The sequence below is a fragment of the Myxocyprinus asiaticus genome, chromosome 24, assembly GCF_019703515.2.
Source record: "Myxocyprinus asiaticus isolate MX2 ecotype Aquarium Trade chromosome 24, UBuf_Myxa_2, whole genome shotgun sequence".
In the NCBI taxonomy this organism is placed as follows: Eukaryota; Metazoa; Chordata; class Actinopteri; order Cypriniformes; family Catostomidae; genus Myxocyprinus; species Myxocyprinus asiaticus.
The window spans coordinates 10,374,724-10,401,861 of NC_059367.1; the positions used below are offsets into that span (position 1 = coordinate 10,374,724).

General features: G+C 40.1%; 1 protein-coding gene across 2 annotated transcripts; it reads left to right on the forward strand.

Annotated features, from left to right (window-relative positions):
- Positions 1-230: 230 nt before the first annotated feature.
- LOC127414718 (tyrosine-protein kinase JAK2-like) lies at positions 231-26,595 on the forward strand. 2 transcript variants are annotated; one of them, XM_051652934.1, is made up of 24 exons: positions 231-346; positions 1,088-1,301; positions 1,676-1,793; positions 3,528-3,645; positions 3,959-4,104; positions 4,308-4,608; positions 5,271-5,393; positions 6,653-6,810; positions 6,893-7,004; positions 7,277-7,457; positions 8,362-8,486; positions 10,278-10,409; positions 10,811-10,898; positions 16,850-16,974; positions 19,044-19,182; positions 19,805-19,953; positions 21,052-21,202; positions 21,494-21,627; positions 23,287-23,476; positions 23,606-23,730; positions 24,878-25,050; positions 25,365-25,482; positions 25,785-25,898; positions 26,149-26,595. In XM_051652934.1, exons 2-24 carry the CDS (start codon positions 1,109-1,111, stop codon positions 26,266-26,268), a joined length of 3,333 nt encoding a protein of 1,110 aa, XP_051508894.1. In that variant the 5' UTR covers positions 231-346; positions 1,088-1,108; the 3' UTR covers positions 26,269-26,595. The 2 variants fall into 2 exon arrangements, with proteins under 2 accessions (XP_051508894.1, XP_051508893.1); XM_051652933.1 differs by having other exon boundaries at positions 261-346; positions 1,067-1,301.
- Positions 26,596-27,138: the final 543 nt, after the last annotated feature.

Sequence of the window (27,138 nt, forward strand, 5' to 3'; positions counted from 1 at the left end):
CAGTCTTCCCACGTAAAGAAAGAAATAACCCTAGCAGCTCTACACACCCTTGCACCCTATATTTCTCTCTCACACAAATAAACACACTCTTGCACTATATTTACTCTTTGTTTATTTCAGGGGTGGCCCTCTTGCCAATTTACAGCCATAGGTCAAAACACTGAAATGTCAAATGGTGTCATTCTTGTTAAAGCATTCTGGAAATGAGGTGCTTCTGTGGTTTGTCTCTTGCCGGAAACCTCATTTGATCCCTCCCACCAGAAGCTCACAACATCATACTCTTACTGAATTTGCTCAGATCATCAACATGAAAAAATCATCATTATATCTTCTTAAATAACATCAGGTAACAGCTTTCAGTTCTCTTTATTAAAATCGTAATATGAAGTATAGCTTTTCATTTCAGCGTATATGACCAATTCAAGTGACTCCCATTAAAATGTAGATTTTAATTGTGATGTAGGTACGGTTCCTGTTTAGTTTGTTTTTATGGGCTTTTTGATTGTATTATTGTTCGAATACTCATAGATGGGTGTGTTTCTATAAAATAATGTCTAACTACAGTGTTTAACAGGTAAATTACATTTTCAAAATCAAATGAAACAGACATTACATTAAAATCCTTTACTTTGCTTAATATTAAAAAACTGACTGTAGTTGAGAGCTCTGGGAAAACACCCATGACTTTGTTTGTTACGGAAAGTACAGATCACGAATGAGCTCTCACTTTGATCAAGTCAAGGGTATGACCACTAGTTCCAAGAATTTGTACTGTTAACATCATATAGTACAGTTATAGTACAATGTTAATAATGCCCTAAAACACTTTCGTAATGTTTGAGTGCATTTTTATTACTTAGTTTAGCTTATTAATTGATCATTTATTACTGCTTCAAACCTCAAGATAATTCACTTTTTATCTTCATGACCAGAAATAATATTCCATTAGTCTTATTATTATATATACTAACGGAATGTTATTTCTGGGCATGAAGATAAAAACACATATTTATAAATATGCATAGATACTGTGTATAGAACAGCCAACTTCTACATTTACACTCAGATCTAAATGGTTTTCGTCCAGTCAAGAGATTGCTTTGGTGAGATGACCGCAAACGAGGAGGAAGAGGTGCCACTGATGAAGAGCGAGAGGGCAGGCAGCCAGAAGTCCAGCTGTGACTCCGCCCTACAGGTGCACCTGTACTACAGCCCCACTTTAACATCAGAGCCCACCCTCACGATCCCCACTGGGCACATCACTGCGGAGAGCGTGTGTGTGCTTGCTGCTAAAGCCAGTGGTAAGAGATAAAGATAATGTCAGCACATTCTTTTAATAATATAATTAGTCTACAAGAATGTGATAACTGTTAATAGACAATAAGTCATGCATCCCTAAAGTTTAACAACTGTTTACATATATAAACCCTTGTCATCAGTTATTGACTTTTTTCTTTTCTTATTTAATATGAGTTTACATCATTGTGTGTTGCAAAAGTAACCTTTGCTTCAATCCTTGGTCAAGGCCTTTCTTTTACAGTATATGACACACCATGGTTAAAACACACAGAAAATACACTTAAGATAGTTGCTATAATCTGCGAATATGTTCTGTTTTCTCAAAGGCACCAACCATATATTACAATAATTTAAAATGGAATATTTCTATTTTTAGGTATTGTTCCTGTCTTCCACAACCTGTTTGCTCTGGCGTCAGAGGATCTTTCATACTGGTATCCACCAGCTCATGTGTTTAAGAGTGAAGAAACCATCACTGTTCACTACAGAGTGAGGTAAAACAGCCGTAATGACTACACATTTTATTCAGGGAAAACATAATACATATACACATATACAGTGGCAAGATAAAGCATACGAACCTTTTGGAGTTATCTGCATTTATGTATAAATTTGCCATAAAATCTGGTTTGATCTTCATCTAAGTTACAAAAATGAACAAACACAATCTGTTTTCATTAATAACACACAAATTATTGTATTGTTCTTGTACATATTGAATACATAATTCAAACATACACAGTGTAGGCTAATGACACCCTTAGGCTAATGACATCAACAAAAGCTAATTAGAGTCAGGAACTGGCAAACCTGGCATTCAATTTATGAAACAATATTGGAAGTGTGGGTTAGAGCTACTTTGACTTGTAAAAATTGCTATTCACGATAAGCATCAGCTGACATGGGCCATGCCTCACAAAAAAGAGATCTCAGAAGACCTACAATCAAGAATTGTTGCATTGCATAATGCTGGAAAGGGTTACAAATTTATTTTGAAGAGCTTAGATATTCATCTGTCAGTGATCAATTAGGTAAAAAATAACCCCAGAGTGACAGCTTGAAGGAATCACTGGAACTGGTTAACATCTCTGTTCATGAGTCTACTATATGGAAAACATTCAACAGGCATGGTGTCCATTGCAGGACACCACGAAGAAAAATGTATTCCCAAGTTTATTAAGATATCCTACAGGATAATGTCAGGGTGGCAGTGTGCCAACTGAAGTTCAGTAGAAGTTGGGTGATGCAGCATGACAATGACCCTAAACATAGAAGTAAATCCACTACAGAGTGGCTTCAAAAAAGGAAATCCTCCTTTTGGAGTGGCCCAGTCCGAGCCCAGACCTTAACCAAACACAGATGCTCTGGAATGACCTCGAGACCTGTTCACACCAGACATCCTAAGAATATGGCTGAGCAGAAGCAGTTCTGTAAGAAATAATGGTCCAAAATTTCTTCTGAACGATGTGCAGGTCTAATCCTCATCTCCCACAAACGCTTGGTTGAGGTTATTGCTGCCAAAGGAGGATTGACCAATTAAATCCAAGGGTTCATTTACTTTTTCCACAGCATTGTGAATGTTTAATGGGATGTGTTCGATGAAGACATGAAAGATTATAATTGTTTGTGTGTTGTAAGCTTAAGCACATTGTGTTTGTCTATATGTGACTTTGATGAAGAAGAGATCACATTTTATGACCAATTAATGTAGAAAACCAGCTAATTCCAAAGGGTTCACATACTTTTTCTTGCTACTGTATCCTACTATTATGTACAGGACAGAAACTGAATATTTATTTGATATACTGATGGAAACAGAATGTTTTCTGTGTTTGTAAGTCAAGGGTCTCAAATTAGCTGGGGGCCACTAACCAGATAGAGTTCTCCATCAGGGGTCATCTTTCCACAAATAATTCAATTGACAAAAGAACTCCAGAAAACACTAAAATTAGATGGGATCTAAAAATGGCGTGTACTCTGACCTAAGATCTACTGCATGCTTACATTTGTGTTTTGAACCTGTAATAAGCCATTGAAAAATGTATGTATATTAGGCTACTGTTAAAAAATCCTCAACAAACTTATGTGATATCATTAAAAGCCAAACCAGAATGCAGTAAGTGAATATTGATTCTAGACTAGATATTAACACTTGAGTTGTCGTATGAAACTATCCGGGTCTTTGAGACCCTGTTGTAAAGATTTTCTCTCTTTGTTTATGCTCAAAGGTTTTTCTTCTCAAGCTGGTTTGGCCAAGGATCCAGAGCATCATACCGCTTTAGCCTCAGCAGAGGACGAATCTGTGCTGTGCTAGACTACAGCGTCATTGACTATCTTTTTGCTCAGGTACAGATATCACAATAACTCAATGCCTTTTGGAAAGGCAATTGTGGTTTTTTTTGAAGGCCATACTGTATGTGAATATTAATTGTATACCAGGTATTATATCTGTCTAGGATTAAAAAGGCATTCATTTGTAGTGCTCTACTGTACATACAGACTACCAGTGTTGATAGGGTATAATATCAATGTAATTAAAAAAAGGGACGCATTCCTAGCAAAACTCTTACTGGTTTTCAAAAGGGTGACATAACAAAACTTTTGGCCTGGCTGTTTAAGATCACTTAATTTTTCCTCTGACTTTATCGTCTTGTTTCAGTCCCGCAGTGATTTTGTGTCTGGACGTGGTGGGATTTCTCCTGCTCTGAGTCTGCAGCAGGAATGTTTGGGGATGGCTGTCCTGGATCTGTGGCGTATGGCCAAAGAGAGAAACCAGAGCCTTGGAGACATCTGCAGGATCACAAGGTAAAGACAACAAAAACAGAAAGAAAAGATGGATGGATGGATGGATGGATGGATAGACATTGAGGGAAAAATGAAAGGATAAAAGTTTAAGGGAGTGAATCAATGGATGGATGGATGTACGTCATGTGAGAAATGAAAGGATGAGACAGCATTTTAATTTCTGGGTGAACAATCCCTTTAACCACTCCAATATTCAATTCCAGCTACAAGTCCTGTCTCCCAGAGACCCACAGACAAGACATACAGCGTATGAGTCGCCTGGCAAGGTATCAGATTCGCAAGACGCTAAAGCGTTTCCTAAGGAAGCTTGGCGGCTGCTCTGCTGGAGAACGTAGTTTGAAGCTCAAGTATCTGATGGAATTGAGCACGGTGGAGCCTGCTTATGGTTCAGAATGCTTCAATCTGCATCACTCTGGATGGTTAGAGCAGAGCGAGCAACAAAGGGTCAAAGCAGTCCAAGTCTCTGGAGAGGGAGGGATTCAGATACAGACCACAGAGAGCCAGGTGGGACTGCACAAGCAGTGGAGTAATTGTTACCTCTTTCTATAAAGCCTGTACTGTATGTATAATACATTATAAAGGTGCTCGTAATGATTTAAAGGGATAGTTCACCCAAATATGAACTCGCCCTCATGTTGTTCTAAACCTGTTAAGCCAAGCGCACCCTCCACAACCTGCAACGGACAGTCTTTTGTTTTCTGTCATGTTTCTGTTCAGACTGGGTGTATCAATTACACAACCATTCAACCCTGAATGAAACTATGATCCCGAAATTAATTCAGAAACTCACGCATGGGAGAGTTAATTTATAATAAAAACATGAAAGAAGGGCCTACGGCCATTATTGTACTAATTTGTACAGAATGGGAAGAAGAAAAAAAAAACAGCTGAAAATAATGTTGAGACAGCGGTTCGGGTGGTTTTCTAATTATTTTTGTGTCCAACTTCCAAATGCCTTGCTCTCCTGTTGCACTCTCTCTGTATATAATTTGTCTCTCGCCCGTCAGAACCTTGTGCACTGACCACTCAACTTCTAGCCGCACACCAGTTGCCCACTCAAAAAATCAAAGGAGACAAGCTTGAGTTGTGTAGTATGTGCTTGGATTAAAATAGATGCTCTGCAGAATTTGCACTAATGTAACTGAGCTCTCTGGTATCGTTTACAGGACTGGCAGACGTTCTGTGATTTCCCCCAGATCACAGACATCAGTATTAAGCGTCTCTGTCAAGAGGAGATGCCACTGGAAGGAAGAGTGGTCACTGTCACACGCCAGGATGACCGCTGCCTGGTAGTGGCCCTGTATTGACATATATGAACATTTGTTTTGCAGTATAAACACAAACTCATTAGAAAAGGTAGTAAACCCTCCAGCCAGGTTTCCTAAGCAACCAAATTGGCATGGTTGCTAGAGTGGGTAGAGTCACATGGGGTAACCTCCTCGTGGTCACAATTAGTGGTTCTTGCTCTCAATGGGGCGCGTGGTAAGTTGTGCGTGGATCGCGGAGAGTAGCATGGGCCTCCACATGCTGGGAGTCTCCGCGGTATCATGCACAACGAGCCACGTGATAAAATGCACGGATTGAGGGTCTCAGAAGCAGATCTATCTATCTATCTATCTATCTATCTATCTATCTATCTATCTATCTAAAACTTAAAACTTACAGACAAAGGCAAGCCAACATCAAAGTTTGTCTTGAAAAACTTTACTTAATCTAATTACAAATTGGAAAAGCTCTGACTTCACCATTTTGACGTCATGTACAAAGAACCAAAATGGCAGCCACCGTACTCTAGAAAATTGCCCCCCAAAAAAACGCAACCCACGACTGCCGATATTTATAAGCGACTTTATGCAAAAACAAGCCAAAAGAAGTATAATTGAAGTTTGATCAATGTTGTTATGTAAAGAGGAACTTGACAATAGATTTGATTAATATCATGGATAAATACCCTCATCTCTTCTGATTGCTCTCAGCACCCTCTGACATATTTTGAATACCCCCCTCTGAGAACCCATTTTGAAGTTCTGCCAGACTTATGGTGCGTTCATGCCTTGTTGAATTACCGTAATTACAAGATTCTGTCTTGTAAAAACCATTAACGTTTTCAACATGAAATCTCTGAATTGACCCTCATGACGTCATGTAAATAGAACCAAAATTGGAGCAGGCTCAAAAGATAAATGCACTTTACACACCGGGTTTTTAATGTTCCATTTCCACTACCACGATCTCAGCTTCCTGAGCTGCTGAGCAGAAAGTGACTCATTTAGACTTCAGATTGGCTAAACAGAGAATCAAACTGCAGTCCCCAGTCACATCTTTGTTTGCTCTTTCATAGAGACAGGTGTGACATTTCACAACATCTATTTTAATAATGTCACTCAGCTAATAGAGACTTTCTTCATGCTATTTAATTAAACATCGCTTATGACATCTTTAACTCTTGGTAGTACAAAAATTGGAACTTGTAATGGTAATTATGGTAATTAATTTACATTACTGTCTGACCTGAATTGTATGTCTCTGATTCACTTTCCACCAATAGGAGGCTGAATTTCACACCCTAACAGAGGCTCTTTCCTTTGTGTCTCTGATTGATGGATATTTTAGACTGACCACAGACTCGACCCACTATTTCTGCACAGAAGTGGCCCCACCAAGCTTGTTGGAGGACATCCAGAATTACTGCCATGGCCCTATCACGTACATAATCACATACTTAACCGCGTGGTAAAATTAGAAGGAAATAATAAGGTGATAAACAACTTTTGTGTTGTTTTTAAAGGTCAGAATTTGCTGTGCACAAGCTTAAGAAAGCTGGAGCCAAAAATGGGATGTTTCTATTGCGTCACAGTCCCAAGGAATTTGACAAGTACTTCCTTACTGTTTGCATACAGGTACCAGTCTCGCCAGTCTAAATAGGTATAATTAGTATAAAAAAATGAATTTAATTGCAATTCAGTAAATTCTTCTTACTGTCATTCCATTTAAATTTGAAGACAAGTTGAAAGGAACCAATTTCTAAATTCTAAATTGTGCTCAACGCTGATCTTACTCAATGCAGCATGCAGCAGTTTCTCCTGTTTGATTTTAATCAGTTTTAGATTGGCTGCATTGTTAATGAGTAGACACCAGTGTTGTATTTCTCATCTTTTGGTTGTTCCAACAGACCTCTCTGGGTATGGATTACAAGGACTGTTTGATTGAGAAAAATGAGAAGTTTAATCTGGCTGGGATCCACAACTCATTCTGTAGTCTGAGACAGCTCACAGAGTTCTATCAGCACAGACCGCTTCTCATGTCAGACATCCCAGTTACCCTGGGCAAATGCTGCCCACCCAGACCAAAAGGTACTTTTGTGAAACATGCCATATTTTCTTTTAAGCTTTCCTTTTAATAACTCCAAAACAACTGTAAAGTTTTCTCCAGTTAAAAAGCAAAGAGTTATTTGAATTCTATTATAGGAAAATTTTATTTTCACTTATTGCTTTGTGGAATACTTGATTCTGATCTTGGTCAACTGTGCCAATCTGTGGTCAAATATGTACACTGTCCCAGGCCATCTATGGTATCTTTCTTCTTACATAATAAAATAATTTAAACTCCAATCATTATTTTTAATCCATTTATTTCAGCATTGGGGTCCTGATCACCCTATCAGAGTTTATTTTGTGGTAATGACCGACTGACGTTATCCTGCTTATTACATGATTGTCCACTCACGTGGAAATTTGTCTTTGGCTCCCCACAGGGTGGAATGATTTAAACATGCAACATTCCTATTCCTAAATCAACAGAGGATGTAATAAAAAATCTCTTAAAAATATTCTTAGTGGCTCTGTGCTCTCTATAAAATTTTCCTGATGTAATTTTATCAAAAATTATTAAATAGGGGGTTTGATGCATCATTTACTATCAGTGTGGGCTGTGTTGTGTATTGTAATAAATGAATGGGCATAAAAGAATCATTTGTGTTTAAATTCATGAAAATATTCAGAATAATTCTGAATTAAAAAATAACCTATTAAATTGTAGAATAAAAAATAAATAAAAAATAACAACTTCTGTTATAATAATAATAATACTTAAATAATTTAACCTGAATATTCAATCAACTGTCATTTGTAACTTATTACTTTATTTATTTTTTTAAATCCCAGTTAATAAACAAATTTTTTTTTTTTTTTTTTTTTTTTTTCTAGTTTGATTCATTTTTATTGAGGTGTAATTCAACTTCACTGTCTTCCATTGCAGAACTTACCAATATGATCATTCTTCGTAACAGCAGTATGGCGGAGATGCCCAGTTCTCCCATGCTACAAAGACACAAACCCAGCCACATGCAGTTCCACATGATTAAACACGATGACCTCACCTGGGTAGGATCACACTGATCATGTATACATAAACATTAATAAACAGGTTCAGGTAACATTTTCATTCATATTTCTTAGGTGCCACCACGATATTTCAACAGAGAAATCTGCTTGTCAATATCTGCTTTCAAGTCAATGTGAAATGCCATTCACAGCCCCTTTTACCTTTTTAATGTGGGGTATTTCTGAGTAAAAAAAAAAAATCAGTGCACACACACACACACACGCACACAAAAAGTACGACGGGACTTGATTTTATCCTGGAATTTAAATGATCATGAAAAATGGGCATTCCATGTCAGAATGGAGACATATGAAGTCATTTCAGAGGTAGAGCAAGTTATCGATTAAAATTTTTAATCGAATTAATTACATGATATGCAGATTAATACGCTGAATTAATCACACATCAATATTTAATGAGAAAGGGCCAAAAATAAAGGTAATTTAAATATAAGAATTAAAATAAATATAAATATAATATGTAATAAATATTATAATTCAGATATTGTAAATATATATGTACTGTATATACTGTATTGTGGCAATAAGACAGTACAGCATTTAGAAAATACAAAAAGTAGCTTTAAAGTCAAAATATTGCTTGTTTTATTTCCATATTATTGAATATAACCCAGTTGTTGGCCTATACTTCCCTCTGCTCTATTTTTAATTGTTGGTCTATGTACTCACGCATCAGACAGACACTTCTGGAGCGTCTCACTTTGGTTGTAAGTGCCTCTAGTCATAAGCACTGTATTTTTAGGACGATATTTCAAGTTAAACGTAGTTTGATACTTTGAAAAACACATCTCGAAATTCCTGCATCCTGCTTTGCTCCATCCAGCTGAATTTGACCACAAAAGCATGTCTGTGGAAGGCTGTATGCTGCCTGCTTGTTGGTTTGACGAGCTGGCGTGCTGACTGCCCCCTACTGAATCAAGGTGGTACATCAAGCTTAAATTGCTCCAATGGTAGAAACATTCCTTATTACGGAATTTACGTACTAGTCAGGGGCATGATTGGTTGCGTTAATTTTTGAACGCGTTATTTATAAATCATACAAAATTAACATTAAATCGACAGCCTTGATTTTGATAAAAGATAACAAAGATAAAAACATTCTTTGTATGTTGATGGAGGCGAGTGGTTAAAACATGTTTGGCTATTGTCGTCATGCCATCAGAATGATGTCAGCAGACAAGGAAAAACATATTAGAGGAAAAGCAAGTTATGTTTTGATTAAAGGGATAGTTCACCCAAAAATTTCTGTCATCATTTACTCACCCTTGTGCCATCCCAGATTTGTATGACTTTCTTTCTTTTACTGAACACAAATTAAGATTTTTTGAAGAATATCTCAGCTCTGTATGTCTATACAATGCAAGTGAATGGTGGCCAAAACTTTGAAGCTCCAAAAATCACAAAGGCAGCATATTGGGTATATTCTTCTAAAAATCTTTGTTTGTGTTCAGCAGAAGAAAGAAAGTCATACACATCTGGGATGGCATAAGGTTGAGTACATTTATTTATTTATTTATTTATTTTTGGGGGGTGAACTATCTCTTTAAAGATAACAAAGACAAACTATTTTCTTTTCTGTGGAATAGCATGCACAAATCATGAATGATTCACAATAACTCCAGGAATGTGTACTGTATTAATGAAGTAAATATGTGATAGGTGTTTGCCATTTGCTCCTAGGGTGGTAAAAAGGTAATGAAAAAATAATGTCTGAATGTGTAATCTCAAAACAACTGTGCCCCTCATGGCTTTTCATTTATCTTTTAACAGAAGGAGAGCTTAGGACAAGGTTCCTTCACGCATATATTTAGAGGCGGTAAGACAGACCAACGGGAGGGGGTGACACACTCCACAGAAGTCCTTCTGAAAGTTCTGGACGCAAATCATAAAAACTGCTGGGAGGTGTGTTTTCAATCCTAGAACTTCTTTTGGAGAGTTGCAAATCAAGTCCAAAGAGACGTGTACTATAAAGAAATTAATTACACATGTACTTCATCATAGCTTGTCAGTTAACGGGAAATTCTCTATGGCAATGATTTTCTATTTGATTCACGGTACAATATTATATTTTCATCTGCCTTAGATATATTTTGAGATAAGTCTAAGATTAAAAATGTTTTAAGTTTCTTTCTTTGTTCTTTTTCTAACCATTTTATTATGTGTTGTTATCAAACCTGCCCTGAAAGGTGTCCACAGGAAAACTAGAATGTTAGGAATTACATGTAATAAGAGCTAGTGTTAATAACAGGACAAGGAGAGGACTTTCCTTAATTGTTTAATGGTTTCCTCTTGTTGTTTTCAAGTCTTTTTTTGAGGCAGCCAGTTTGATGAGTCAAATTTCCCACAAGCACCTTCTCCTGGTCTATGGCATCAGTGTGCACAAATCCAAAAGTAAGTGTTCCCCTTCTGTCACTCACTCAACGTCGATCTTGAGAGCCCGAGACACCTTCAGATCTTTGAGAAAAGGCCAATGAGAATTGCCGAGTAGAATTTGCATGTCACTTCCCCCGACATACGGGTATAAAAGGGAGGCTGGAATACGGATTCATTCAGAATTTTTCTTCGGAGCCGAGCGGTTGTATTTCAGCCAGCTGAATACTACTACTGATCCATTTACCTCTTCAGAAGCGTGTGCTGTTGGATATACAGCGCATTCCAGCGGCTTTCTCTCCACTCTGCACTCCACTGCAGACTATGCCCCTGGGCACTTCGACAGCGCTTTAAAAGAGTTTATTTCCTCTAAAGAGTATATTTCCTCTGTTAGAGCAGGCACAGTGACGTTGAACGTCTTTTTAAAGACGCGTCTTTTTAAAGATGCCCTTCTGTCTCTGTGCAGTTCCTGGATGCGGTCATTACCTCTCCGCCTCTGACGGTCACAATCACTGCCTCACGTGCCTGGGCCAAAATCACGTTGAGGAAGCGTTCGTGGATGGTTCATGTTCTCATTGCGAGAACATGACAATGGCAACGTTGCGGTCGCGGCTTTCCTTCTTTCGAGGGAAAGCCACTTCATCTGTCCCCCCCGCTGGTCCTTCTACCTATGGGTAGGAGGCCGCCCTGGTTGACGCTGAAGGCAATTCGGGGACTTCAATGGGTATGGTTCCGCCTGGTAAACCCCCACGGACCGCCTGTCCAGTTCTGGAATGAGACAGGCAGCTCGCCTCAGTGCCAGCCTAATGTCTCTTTCGGAGCTCGTGAGCTGGATGAGATGTCAATCACTGCATCGGAGAGCGCCTTGGTGATGTCGGACGCCAAGAACTTGACCGGGCTGCCGCCTTCGGGTGTGGCAGCCCAGTCTGAGGCCGACGCGGAGCTGACCGCCATGCTTGCCCGGGCCGCCGCGAGTGTTGGGCTTGAGTGGAACCCTCCACCCGCCCCTGAGCATTCGCGGCTTGACGACTGGTTTCTGGGTTCGGCAGCGTCGCTCGCGGCCACGCCCCCTCCAGTCCCCTTCTTCCCGGAAGTGCACGACGAGCTGACGTGATCGTGGAGGGCACCTTTTGCTGCCCAAACCCGATCCTTCAGTTCATCTGCTCTCACTACCCTCGACGGTGGGGCGGCCGAGGTTTATGCCGCGATACCCCAGGTGGATAAGGCGATCGCGGAACACATGTGCCCGCTGAGCGCCACCACCTGGCGGAGTCGCCCGGGAAACTCCCTTCCCGAGCCTGTAAGACGACTTCGTTTCTGGCGATTAAAGCCTACAACACTGCCGGTCAGGCCGCCTCCACCATGCACGCCATGGCCCTCTTACAGGTCCATCAGGCCAAGGCTTTGAAAGAGCTACACGAGGGTAGTTCTGATCCCGGTGTGCTACAAGAGCTGTGCTCGGTGACCGATCTCACCCTCCGTGCGACTAAGGTCACAGCGTGCGCACTCGGGCAGATGATGTCCACGCTTGTGGTCCAGGAATGCCACCTGTGGCTGAACCTGGTTGAGATGAGGGACACGGAAGAGGGATGCGTTAAAGAGGGATGCGGCTCGAGAGTGTGCACGCCGTCTGTTCACTGAGGGCATCCCCCTGCGGCGACATAAACTCAACCGGCTCCGCCCCAGCCCGAGCCCAGGAACACTGGATGCAATCCTTCCGTTGGTGCCCCTTGCCCGGAGTTTGGACGTGTGGCTATCACTTTCCAATCCGTCGCGCTGGCTGGCCAGAACCATCCAACTCGGCTATGCGATTCAATTAGCCAGGCACCCGCCCCGATTCCGCAGCGTTCTCTTCACATCAGTGAAGGACGAGAGTGCCACCATCCTGCGGGTGGAGATCGCGGTCCTCCTACAGAAGGGCGCGATAGAGCCTGTCCCTCCAGCCGAGGTGAGACAGAGGTTTTACAGCCCTTACTTCATCGTTCCAAAGAAGGGCGGTGGGTTGCGGCCAATCTTGGACCTGCGAGTTCTGAACCGGGCCTTGCACAGACTCCCATTCAAGATGCTGATGCATAAGCACATTTTGACGTGCATCCGGCATCAAGATTGGTTTGTGGCGGTAGACCTGAAGGACGCGTACTTTCACATCTCGATTTTACCTCGACACAGTCCCTTCCTGCGGTTCGCGTTCGACGGTCGGGCATATCAGTACAAAGTCCTCCCCTCCGGCTTGTCCCTGTCCCCTCACGTCTTTATGAAGGTCAGAGAGGCAGCCTTTGCCCCGTTAAGGGAAGTGGGCGTTCGCATACTCAATGATGACTGGCTGATTATAGCGCACTCTCACACACCTCAGATGTTTAGGGCTTCGGGTCAACTGGGAAAAGAGCAAGCTCTCCCCGGTTCAGAGCATCTCTTTTCTCGGCATGGAGTTAGACTCGGTGTCAATGATAGCGCGCCTCACACGTGCGCAGTCAGTGCTGAACTGCCTGAACTTATCCAGGCGGGAAATGTTGGTCCCACTGAAATACTTTCAGAGGCTCCTGGGGCATATGGCATCCTCAGCGGCAGTCACGCTGCTCGGGTTGATGCATATGAGATTGCTACAGCACTGACCCGAGTCCCGAGGTACGCATTGCGCTGCGGCACACACCGCATGGCTCTCACGCCTGCCTGCCACCGCCTTTTCAGCCCTTGGCAGACCTTGCATTCCTGCGGGCTGGAGTCCCCATACAGCAAGTGTCCAAGCCCATCGTGGTTACGACAGACGCATCAAAGACAGGCTGGGGTGCCGTGTGCAACAGGCATGCAGCCGCTGTCTCCTGTGACAGGACCTCGCCTACGTTGGCACATCAACTGCCTCGAGTTGCTGGCAGTACAGCTCGCCCTGCGGAGGCTATTGCTGTTGATTCAGGGCAAGCACGTGTTGGTCTGGATGGACAACACGACGACAGTGGCTTATATAAACCACCATGGTGGTTTACGGTCTCGTCGCATGTCGCAACTGATCCGTCACCTCCTCCTCTGGGGTCAGTAGCGACTCAGGTCACTGTGGGCCACTCATATACCTGGTAACCTCAACGCCACAGCAGATGCTCTGTCCCAGCAGGGGACACTCAGGGGAGAGTGGAGACTCCACCCCCAGGTGGTCCAGCTGATTTGGAGTCGATTTGGCAAGGCACAGGTAGACCTGTTCGCCTCCTGGGAATCCTGCTCTGGTATGCCCTGATGGGAGCTCCCCTCGGTACAGATGCGCTGGCACACAGCTGGCCCCGGGGGCTGCGCAAATACGCGTTCCCCCCAGTGAGCCTACTTGCACAAGTTCTGTGCAAGGTCAGGGAGGACGAGAAACAGGTCATTCTCGTGGCTCCGTATAGGCCCACCCAGATCTGGTTCTCGGACCTCACGCCCCTCGTGACAGCACCTCCCTGGCAAATTCCCCTGAGGAAGGACCTTCTTTCTCAGGGACGGGGCACCCTCTGGCACCCACGACCAGACCTCTGGAATCTCCATGTCTGGACCCTGGATGGGATGTGGAAGACCTAACTGGTCTACTGCCCACAGTGGTTAACACGATCACTCAGGCCAGAGCTCCTTCTACAAGGCAGCTGTATTTCCTGAAGTGGCGTATCTTCGCTAAGTGGTGTTCTTCCCGTAGCGAAGACCCCCAGAGGTGCGCAGTCAGGTCAGTGCTTTCCTTCCTGCAAGAGAAGTTGGATTGGCGGCTGTCCCCCTCCACTCTCAAGGTCTATGTAGCTGCTATAACAGCACACCATGACGCTGTTGAAGGTAAGTCTCTCGGTAAGCACGACCTGATCATCAGGTTCCTGAGAGGTGCCAGGAGGTTTAACCCTCCTAGGCCACGCCTCTTTCCCTCATGGGACCTCTCCGTGGTCCTTTCAGTCCTACGGAGAGCCCCGTTGGAGCCCCTAGAGTCAGTCGAGGTAAAGGCCATCTCATTGAAGACTGCCCTCCTGACCATGCTCACTTCCATCAAGAGGGTCGGGGACCTGCAAGCATTCTCTGTCAGAGAAGAGTGCCTAGAGTTAGGTCCGGAAGACTCTCACGTGATCCTGACCCCCCGACTGGGCTATGTGCCCAAGGTTCCCACGACCCCTTTTAGGGATCAGGTGATGAGCCTGCAAGCGCTACCCCCGGAGGATGCAGACCCATCCTTATCGTTGCTGTGTCCGGTGCGTGCTTTGCGCATCTACTTGAATCACACGCAGAGCTTTAGATGCTCTGAGCAGCTCTTTGTCTGCTTCGGCGGACAGTGGAAAGGGAACGCTGTCTCCAAACAGAGGCTTTCCCACTGGATCGTGAACGCCATCGCTTTGGCCTACCAGACCCAGTCCATGCCCGCCCCTTGCGGGTTCGAGCACCTCCACAATGGCATCTCCACAGTGGCATCCTCGTGGGCACTGGCCAATGGCACCTCTCTAGCAGACATCTGTAGAGCAGCAGGCTGGGCAACACCCAATACCTTCACGAGATTTTACAATCTCCGTGTTGAGCCGGTTTCGTCCCGTGTTCTTTCAGGTACGAACAGGTACGTTTCGTTACGTGGGACAGCTGGCCAGGTGTACCGCTTGTGTATAGTGCCTTTCCCCTCCACGAGGTGAAGCTGTGCACCCTTCTCTCCCATGCGTGTTCACGACCTGTGAACCCTGGATGTCCTTCCTCCTAGCCCTCGAATTCAGCAGAGGAATTCGTAGTCAGACCCAGTACGTGTGCTAACATGCCCTGTACTGGAGTAAGTGCTCCACAGGTCTCGGTTACCCTGGTAACCTCCTGTGATGTATCTTCCGCGGTACGGTCTCCCTTTTTCGGTAGACCCGCGTCTCCCTTGGCAGAGCCCTCTCTGCCCCGGTCGCTGCGTTTGTAGAGCTCCTCCCCTATGAAGGGCAGGACCTACCGCCGCACCTCTTCCATGCGGCCTTAGGCCCATATGACGTATTTGCCACTTTTTTACCCTCCCCTTCAGGGCAGGGTGTGGTCTCCTTGGGGTCTTTTCCCGCTTAAAGAATAGGAACGGAAAAGAACGCCTTCCCCAGCGCATTTTATGAGTATTTAAAGGACCCAGCCGAATCTAATTTTCTGTGGAGAGAAAAACTTAGAGAGAAAAGGCCGCGGCTGACGGCGGCCTGCTCCCATACTAGATATGTCTCCTTCCCCACCTCAGGGTTGTTGAGAAATACATGACATTTTGGGGCGTCCGGGGAGGCTACGTGCAGTCCGAGTGCATCTGTTCCTATGCTCACAGTAGCTTGCCTACACCTGCAACGGCAGTTCACGTAACACAGTTCAGCCATTGTGGCGTTTCGTATAGGGACCCCTAGTGTCACTACATCGACACAACGTCGAGTGAGTGACAGAAGGGGAATGTCTCGGTTACTGTCGTAACCTCTGTTCCCTGATGGAGGGAATGAGACGTTGCGTCCCTCTTGCCACAGGCTGAACTACACCGCTGTAATGGCTGGGACCTTGTCTCGGCTCCTCAGTGCAAAAACCTGAATTAATCCGCATTCCAGCCTCCCTTTTATACCTGTATATCGGGGGGAGTGGCATGCAAATTCTACTCGCCAATTCTAATTGGCCTTTTCTCAAAGATCTGAAGGTGTCTCGGGCTCTCAAGATTGACCCCTAGTGTCACTACATCGACACAACGTCTCGTTCCCTCCATCAGGGAACGGAGGTTACGACAGTAACCGAGTCGTTTTCTTTAAAAGCTCACGTTTCTGTTAAAGTTAAAGCACTCTTTAGGTTACTGGTGCTTCAGTGATACTCTTTAATGAATGTCTAAACACAAAAGAAAAATGCAATGACCTTAGTAGAAAGAGCACTTTACATTTTCTTGAACTCTGAATGGGTTTGGAGTGCCGTTAGTGATGCAGGTTGCCAGTTAAAGTACCTGTGAATACAACCACGTCAAAGAGTGCAGACCAGTAAAGTGTGTCCTCCACTGACCCCCACAGACATCATGGTGCAGGAGTTTGTGAAGCATGGAGCACTGGATCTGTACCTGAAGAGGAGGACATCTGTCTCCGTCAGCTGGAAACTGGACGTGGCCAAACAACTGGCCTGTGCTCTCAACTTCCTGGTAACAAGAAATGTCCTTGCATGATAAACTGCCTCCTAATAACTAAAACTGGTACAGATGAGAACAAACCCTTTTAATATTAGATTCATACAGTGCTGTGAAAATGTAAATACACCCCATGAAAATGTATCTCCTTTTTATCATATGTGGATAAATTGATACTGAAACATTGGACAGTATATTGATTGGTGAAGGTGATATGATGTAACGGATCAAATCTTTTATTTAATTTAGAATCTTGTATTCAGCGAAAATATCAAAAATAAATGTAATAGTCTTCTATGGAAAAAAAAGTACAGCCATATAGTAGTTTGTCCCCTTTGGTTCTTCCATACCATGGAAAGTTGGTGTAATGGTGTACAACGTTTTTCTACACAAGAAATATGCATTTCTGTTCAAGGTGTAACGGGTATAAATTCAGGGTTTCAACGTTGGTGAAATGCCAACCCAAAATCTGTATGTCCTTATACTGTATGTAAAATGTTATGTGTAAAAAAAAAAAAAAAAAAAAAAACTACACTGTTTATGGGGTGTACTTACTTTTTCACAGCACTGTAAATTCAGACTACCACATTCCCTCCTAACGTGTCAATTAGGGCTGGGTATCGATACAGATTTCCCAATTTGATTAAATTCTGATTCACAAGCTCTCAATTCAGTCCCGATTTCCCATTTATTCTATTCTGATCCATTCAGGTATATTTTAGTTACAATGTCCATTTTGCTTACATATGAAAAGTTGTAAGGAACTCACCCCGTGCCTTTTAAGAAGTCAGTGTATAGGTGCGTAGGCCACAAAAATCCAAACAGAAAACGTATATACAAAAGCTGCAAACTGTAATTGTTTAAATAGATGACATACACCACTATATGTGAGAAAAGTTTAAGGTTTACAGCGAGGTGCAGTAAAAAATCTTAGAGTAAAACTTAAACATTTCTTGCATATAGTGGCATATAGTCATCTTTAATAGGGTGCAGGCTTTTTGAGTATACGTTTTCTGCTTACAAGTGAAAGAAATTCTCTCTCAGCTAATGCTGTAGATTAAAGGGACACACTGTAAAAAATATATTGTGTTTTATCCAGCTTATGGGGGTTTTTGAGTCACAGACACTACGAAATTACTTTGCATCTACATAAAAACTCATGTTAGACCAACAGTATTCCCCCAAACGTTGTCCCAACTAGCCTAACAGAGTTTCTGAACGAATAATTTCATATTAAACAATGTTGCTGATTTGCGGTTTACCAGCATGCATTGCAACATGAATAAATTATGCGGTTATTGTTATATGCTTATTTTTAGCTGTTTGCTGGCTTTATTTGTACTGTTATCGTTTTTTTTTTTTTTTTTGCCACTGTTAGTTCATTGTTGTGTAGTGATGTTAAGAGCTCATCTTTTAACTTAATGAGGTTTGTTGATTGTCACCATTATTGAGGTTTGTGTGTTAAGGATTGAGGTATATTGTGTTATGTCAAACAACTGTATGTTCCTTTCTTCGGAGGCACAGATTGCAGTTAACTTCATGCAAAAGTAATTTAAACCTCATATAAGTTTGAAATGGTGACAAAATGGAAGTTCTCATGATTGATAATTGGCTGAACAAAATTAGTAGTTCTCTCAACAGCAATTTTTTCATTTAGTGAACAAACTAATTCCCATTTACTAAACAAAGCAATGTTACTAAGGACAAATATTAAGAAGAAGTTGTTGAGAGAACTCATAAATCTTACTGCATCATGTTGCCTTGATTTTTTAAGTTTGCTCAGCAGTTCTTTTTTTACAGTGCACCTTTTAACTCTGTCCAGTAAGACAATGTTAATTTAACAAATTAATAACGGGGCCCAAACTATGCTCTGAATTAAACTTGAAAATAAAAGTAAACGATTGATCTTGGGATTTAAAGAATCGATATCGGGATTGTTCAAATGAGGATCGTGATTAATCATAAAATCTATATTTTTATCCATCCTATTGTCAATAGCCAAAGAATAAACAAATATATTACCATAGTTAACCAGAGGTTAATTTGTGTGTGTGTGTGTGTGTGTGTGTGTGTGCCATGTGCAGGAGGAGAAGAATATTGTGCATGGGAATATTTGTGCAAAGAATCTGCTATTGGCCAGAGAGGGTGACCCTTCCTCTGATAACTCACCCTTTATTAAACTTAGTGACCCAGGCATCAGCATGGCAATGCTGGGCAGAGAAGGTAAATATCTGTATTAAATGACTAAATGTTAAAACATTCACAATGGTCAGGAATCCAGTCTTATTCTTATTTGAAGGTACCTGTAGTTAGAAGACTGATGAAGATTATACGCCCTTTAAAACCAAAACGGAGTAACTATGGCAAACACTGCAACTGCAAAAAATGGCTTCAAAGCCTTTTCATTGTCCAGGCAAATGTGGATTTTAAAATGGTCTCACTCTGTTTTCTATCATTCTGAGCATAGTTGAGCCAAACCCGTCTGTCACAGGGCAGACATCATAGTGGATAGCCAGCGTCACACTAGCCAACTCGATTTTGGCCGACTGTGTTACATTTACTGACTGTTTTGCTGAGATCTCGCTATCTTCAGTCGGATGTTGGAGGGGTGACAGACTAATGCGAGCTTCGCCTCCCTGCTACTGGCCAGCGGCCACAAATAATGCTTACGGCTAAGACCCGACTTCAATAATAAAATTTTGACAAAATGTGTAGTTACTATGTTTTGCCTTTACAGGGTAGTATTTCATTAGGGAGAGAATAATAGAGATTGTAGTCTTTATTAATATTACCCCAAAACATGATTAGAGATAATGCCACTATATGCACATTTCTATGTATACAGTGGTTTTGGATAGAATTCCATGGGTCGCACCGGAGGTGCTTGAAACACTTGAGATAGAGCTGGAGTGTGACAAGTGGAGCTTTGGAACGACTCTGTGGGAGATTTTCAGCGGTGGAGAAGCTCCATTGCAGGGCCTGGACCTCATACAAGTACAGACACCCTACATGAACATAAATTAAACAGCAAGCTATCTTTAAGAGAAAAAGAGAAATATCTGTTTTACACAACCTCTTTTAAGCTGGCTCTACACTAGCAGACTCAAAACAAATCTTTTTGGCCGAGGGTGTCACACATGCTGACTGATTTGCTGATATCTCACTCTCTTCAGTCAGAGGTATGTCACACTTGCTGATTAAAAACGGTGGAGGGGTGACGCACATAATGACTCACCGCAACTATCTCTCTCTGACAAAATAATAACATGAGTAAAATTGCAATTGCAGTAGAGTTTTCAGACATGTAGCTTGCTTGATTGTTCCAAAATAGAGGGTAAAATGTTGCATTTTCTTCATGGTTCAGTTGGCTTTCACAAGGATATATTTTAAAATGCACCAAAACTGTAAAATGTCCGTCAAGGTTATTTTTTTTCTCTCAATAGTTGCTTTTGCATTATTTCTGCAAAATGACAGAATCACTTTGGATTTTAATCAGCGTTTGTGATATGCAGCAGAGTGTGATTAAAAAAAAAAGTTCTGATCAGCTTGTCATCTTGTCAGTTCTTCTCAGTGACAGAATGATTTTTTCAAACAAAACAGATTAGTTTTTTCAGCACTTGAAGCCATTAACTCAGCAGGGAGTCCCAACGGTCAAGTGATTAACACCTCCCGCTGAGAGGTGCTAATGGACGATCTGTCTCCCTCTGCCTGGCTGGTGATTATGATAATAAAGCTAACACCCAAAAATCATTGGAAAAATCAGCTAGTGTAGAGCCAGCTTTACACAAATATGACAGTTACACATGTACTCAAGCTCGTTGATGGTGTAGCGATGGTATCAAATTGTATATCTCTGATATATACTGTACCATAATTCTGTATGATTACTATATTAATATACCATAGTATTTCAAAGATATTCTAAAATATAGTTGGTATTACCATATTGGTAGAGTCAATACCATGGTATGTTTGTAAGTGTTGAGAAGAAGTACACATACTGAACATAAATACATTCAGCTGTAAGCAAAATTCAGTGTCAAACAACCATCAAATTAATGCTAAACTCCTGCTGTCCTGCTTTGTATTCAGAAGCAGCAGTTCTATGAGCGGTTCTCAAACCTGCCTGCACTGGAGTGGACTGAGTTGGCCGACCTCATCGCTCAGTGCATGCAGTATCAGCCAGAGCTCAGACCATCCTGCAGGAGCATCATCCGCCAACTAAACAGCCTCATCACATCAGGTAACTTCAGTTTAAATGCCAAATTGTTCAAAAGTAAATCTAAAAGTTAGAAACTTGCTGAGAACAGCACTACTTAAAAATTAAAAATTTTTAACTCTGCAAGCATAGACAGCACATTAAGATTGACAGTCTCTGTAAAATCTGACCATAAACACATGATGTGCCAGGTTTCTAAGAACTGCAAAATGTGTTTTGTGTATACTATTAATAAAAATAAAAAAAAATTCATAATTACATATATACTGTATATACAAAACAACCATTATGGCGGTTCTAATCCTTATTCTATAGATTATGAGATCCTTCATGCAACTGGGACACTCCCCAAGAGTGATGGGTTCTGGAGAAGATCAAACATGGTCAGGAAGCAACAGCAGGATGTTTTTGAGGAGAGATACTTGTGCTTCATCTCCATTCTGGGGAAGGTACAATGCAAAAGTGCAGATAAACATTCCACCTATAGCAGACACTGTTCTGCATTTGTATTTGGAGTCTTAAAGAATAGTTCATCCAAAAATGAAAATTCTCTCACCATTTACTCACCCTTTTACCATCCCGGATGTGTATAACTTTCTTTCTTCAGCAGAATACAAATGAAGATTTTTAGAAGAATATCTCAGCTCTGTAGGTTCATACAAAGCAAATGAATGAGTGCCAAAATTTTGAAGCTCCACAAATCACATAGGTCAGCATAAAAGTAATCCATATGACTCCAGCGGTTAAATCAATATTAATATTTTAGTCAATTTTACTACAAATTCTCCTCCCTGCTCAATAAATCTCCTTTAACTTTCACTTTCACATTCTTCTTCTTGTGTTTTTGGTGATTCACATTCTTAATGCGTATGCCCCTACTGGGCAGGGAGAAGAATTTCTAGCAAAAATGGACTTAAATATTGATCTGTTTCTTGCCCACACCTATTATATCACTTCTGAAGTTATGGATTTAACCACTGGAGTCTTATGGATTACTTTTATGTTGCCTTTATGTGCTCTTTGGAGCGTCAACGTTTTGGCACTCATTCACTTGCATTGTATGGACCTACAGAGCTGAGATATTCTTATAAAAATCTTCATTTGTGTTCAGCAGAAGAAAGAAAGTTATGCACATCTGGGATGGCATGAGGGTGAGCAAATGATGAGAGAATTTTCATTTTTGGGTGAACTATCCCTTTAAGCCACACTTTAAAATGTATGAATGTCATTGTATTAGACAAAAAAAAAAAAAAATAAAAAAATAAAAAGTCATATATTTTCAAGAAAGACAGTACAGGCACACATTTTGGTCATCAAATGTTAGTAGTCCATAGTTAATATGATGAACTACTGTGGTTAGTCTGCAAGGACATCTGTGTAAACCTGAGCTACTGACTTCATACATGGCTATGAAAACTAAATTAATCCATTCTTAAGTTTTGCTTAAGTGTCTAAATAGTCTTTGGCCACTGTATATACATTACCTCAGTGCTCCAACTACAATTTTTGGTAAAACTTTACAATAAGGTTCCATTCATTAATATTAGTTATTGCATGAACTAACAATGAACTATATATATATATATATATATTTTTTTTTTTTTTTTTTTTTTACAGCATTTATTCATCTTTGTTAATGCTAGTTAGTAAAAATACAATTGTTCATTGTTAGTTCATGTTAGTTCATAGTGCATTAACTAATGTTAACATATACATTTGATTTAAAAATATATATATTAGTATATGTTGAAATTAACATTAACCAAGATTAATAAATGCTGTAAAAGTATTGTTCATTTTTTTTGTTCATGCTAACTAATGTTGTTAACTAATGGAATCTTATTGTATAATGTTAATGGTTTTTTTTATTTTTTATTATTTAGTCATCCTATAGAATTTTTGCTTTGTTTAAAATGTAGATCGACTGTTCTGTTTGATAAATTGATAAAAGGTCTTAGAGAGCTACCTTTTATAACTACAGTAGGATCATTAGAAATGTGATGAAATGTATTGATATGACTTTATTGAGCCAAAACAGAAATTTAGAGAAAAAAATATGATTATACAGTTTTGTTTTATACATGTTTTATGTATACACATGTGTTTAGGGTAATTTCGGCAGTGTGGAGCTTTGTCGTTATGATCCATGGGGTGATAACACTGGCGATCTGGTAGCTGTTAAGGAACTGCAGTCTAACAAACAGGCCAATATGGCAGACTTCCAGAGAGAGATCCAGACCATCAGCTCTCTGCACTGTGACTATATTGTCAAATACAAGGGCATCTGCTACAGTGCAGGTTAGACTCTACCATCTTTTCCCTTGCTTTATGTCTAATACTTATTTAAATAATCTATCTTTGATGATTACTGATCAATTTCCAAACAGTACAGTCTGCCCATTCTGAAAGATCCTTATTTTTTTCCAGGTCGGCTCAGCACAAGACTGGTGATGGAGTACCTTCCGTACGGCAGTCTGATTGGCTATATGGAGAAAAACAGACAGAATGTATGCAGTCGAAGACTGTTGCTCTTTGCCTCACAGATCTGTAAGGTACAAACAGACTATATGCACATCACACATTTTGTGTGGTGACTATTTTCTGTGTGAATATATATATATATATATATATATATATATATATATATATATATATATATATATATATATATATATACACATATTAGTGCTGTCAGTTGATTCAAATTTTTAATCGGGATTAATCACATCATTTTTTGTAGTTAATCACATGATTAAATGCAAATTTTGAAAGTGCTGAAATTTAACTCTACACTTCTTTTCCTGTCAAAACGCATTTATTTCTTTCTCAGGAAAGAAAACAAAACAATATGTAATAATATAGTGCTTTATTAACATTTTCCAAACAAAGCCTTCTACAGTATAAAGACAGAAATGCACTAAAATAGCAGCAATTCAAGTAACATTAAAGGTTTACCAAAGTCTAAGTGGGAGTTTGACTAATTGAAAAAACTAGTCCACACATAGGTTGCATTTTCATTGCAATGGGCATTAAATCTCTAAAACTCTCATCCTTCACAATATTTATCTGCCGGTAGACTGTGACTATCTAAAAAATTAAAATTCTCTCATGACTTACCTTTAAGCCATCTCAGATGTATATGTCTTCTTCAGCAGAACCCAAATGAAGATTTTATAAGTACATTTCAACTCTATTTGTCCATACAATGCAAGTGAATAGGTGCCATGAGGCTGCTGGCTATTTGACGTCCAAAAGGCATTTTTATTTCAGTTTGCTTTAGAAGCTATTAATTGTTTGACTGGAGTCGTGGGGATTACTTTTATGCTGTCTAAATATGCCTTTTGGACCGTCAAATAGCCAGCAGTCTAATGGTACCTGTTTACTTGCTTGTATGGACAAAAAGAGCTGAAATGTGCTTCTAAAAATCTTCACTTTGGTTTTGCTGAAGAAGCAAAGTCATACACATCTGGGATGGCTTAAAGGTAAGTAGTAAATAGGATTTTAATTTTTGGGTGAACTAACCCTTTAAATTAATCACATGAGTAATTCGTCAATTTTGACAGCTCAATATATATATATATATATATATATATATATATATATATATATATATATATATATATATATATATATATATATATATAATTTGTTTTAAAACAACAGTCCTGACATGTGAGCACTGGAAAATTCTTTCTGTAGGGAATGGAGTACTTGCAAAGCATGCGATATGTTCACCGGGATCTGGCTGCCCGGAATATTCTAGTAGCCAGCGACATTCTGGTGAAAATCGCTGACTTTGGACTGACGAAGATCATACCGGTGGACAAGGAGTACTACCGTGTCACACAGCCAGGAGAAAGCCCCATATTCTGGTGACAGTTATATCAAACTCTTTAGATTTAAAGCAGACAACACATTTTACAGAATTAAATAATCTAGTAAACTTCACCATGAAGTGAGCATAGTGCAGAATTTGTATGCTCTAAAATTTTCACAAATGAATGTCTTGGAATCAACAAAGTACATATCTCATTCTATAAAACAGCCATGTTGTGTTTACTTATTTAGTCAAAGAAACATTTTGTTGAAGGAACAATTCTTTGATGTAAAATCACAAGATTGCATCAATTACTTGTCATATCTGTTAAGCTTTTCCTACTTCTTTCCAATGTCCTTTCCTATTCAGGTATGCACCTGAATCTATATCAGAACTGAAATTCTCCCACAAGTCAGATGTATGGAGTTTTGGCATTGTTCTACATGAGCTGTTCTCATACTGTGAAATCAGTCGAAACCCCAAAAGGGTGAGTAAATAAAGAGTCAATTCATGTCATATCATAGTGCTGCTATGGGGTACACTCACATGTGAGGTAATGGATTAATAACTAGCACCATGACCATTAATTGCCCCTTTAAGGCATTATATCCCACAAAATAAAAATCACTGTCATCTTCATCTTTTACACTCATCATGTTGTCCCAAACCAGTATGACTTTTTTTTCTTCCATTCAAGATCAATCAAGCGACTTTTAAAGGCAAGCAATTCCTTTAAATGGTTGTCTATTAACTTTATAAACCTGCTTTATTATAAATTATTTCATGCAGTTGTGTATCCAGAAGATAGGAAGTTATGTCCAGAGTCCATCCATGGCCATCCATCTTCTTAATCTTCTTAAAGATAACTGGAGGTTACCAGTGCCATCTCAGTGTCCACCAAAGGTAAACGCAAAGACAGACTTCAATCAAAATCGGTCTGTTTGACAAATGTTGGTTTTATACATATATGTAATCTGCCTACAGTTACTATACTATACTTTTTATTTTAGTGCAGTACAATCAAATTATAGGAGCAATGTAGCAGATTCTTTGGTAAAACTGATAGAATGTTGATAAATGTGGAATAAAATAAGGATTAAAATGTGGAAAATATATGTGATATAAGCTTGTTTTATTTTATTTATTTTTTCAGGTGAACAATATTATGATGCAGTGTTGGGAGTTCAACAGCGAGGACCGACCCAGCTTCTCTTCTCTACATGACCTGATTGAGAATTGTTTGTCAGATGAGAGAGAGGGATCTAAAGGGTGAAATCAGTTACCCTGCACAGATCACATTATTTTCAACACATACTGTAAATAATTGAAAAATAATTGAGTATATTCAAGACTTATTAAAGTATGATGGAGCTTCCTGGTGTTTCAGTGTTTAGTTATGTTATTCAGTTATGTATTTTGAAGGGTTTCTAACCATATAACCATTAAATCCTCTGTTGCTTGTATATTAGTAAACAATAAATATGTTTCATAAAATGCATAGGATTTTACTTGTCATATAAAAAATATGGTCATAATTGTCATTGGCATTACTTTTGTTTCTGTAGTTTTATTTTGACATTAAATACAGTGATGAAATCCATATGAGTTCAAGTTACTTAATGTTAGCTACTGTGTAATGTGTCATAAGAGGAAATGCCGGTTGTTACTGTATTTATAGCAAATAAGGCTTACATAAAGATTAGTAAAACTTAACTGAACTATCCTGTCTGCTATGACATGATGCTAAAGAATCTGCTAAAGGAACCAAAAAATTAATAGAGAGAAAACATTATGCACTATAAAATGGAGCACTTATTTGTTATTTGTCAATATATGTACTGTATATATATATATATTGTGGGGTCCAAATGTCTGAGACCACATTAAAAAGGGATTACATGGATAATCAGGTTTTGCACAAGTCTATGCCAGCTCTAGTGCATGCTGTGTCATTAAAGCAAAAGGAGTACATGCTGAATACTGACATTTTTCACTCAAATTGTAATGCTGATAATATAATTTGTAATGACAAATCAAGGAATTAAATTAAAAAAAAAAAAATGTACTAGTGGTCTCAGACCTTTCGATGGTGGGGACAAGTCAAAATACATTTTTGTGGTAAACCTTCATGAGAACAGATAAG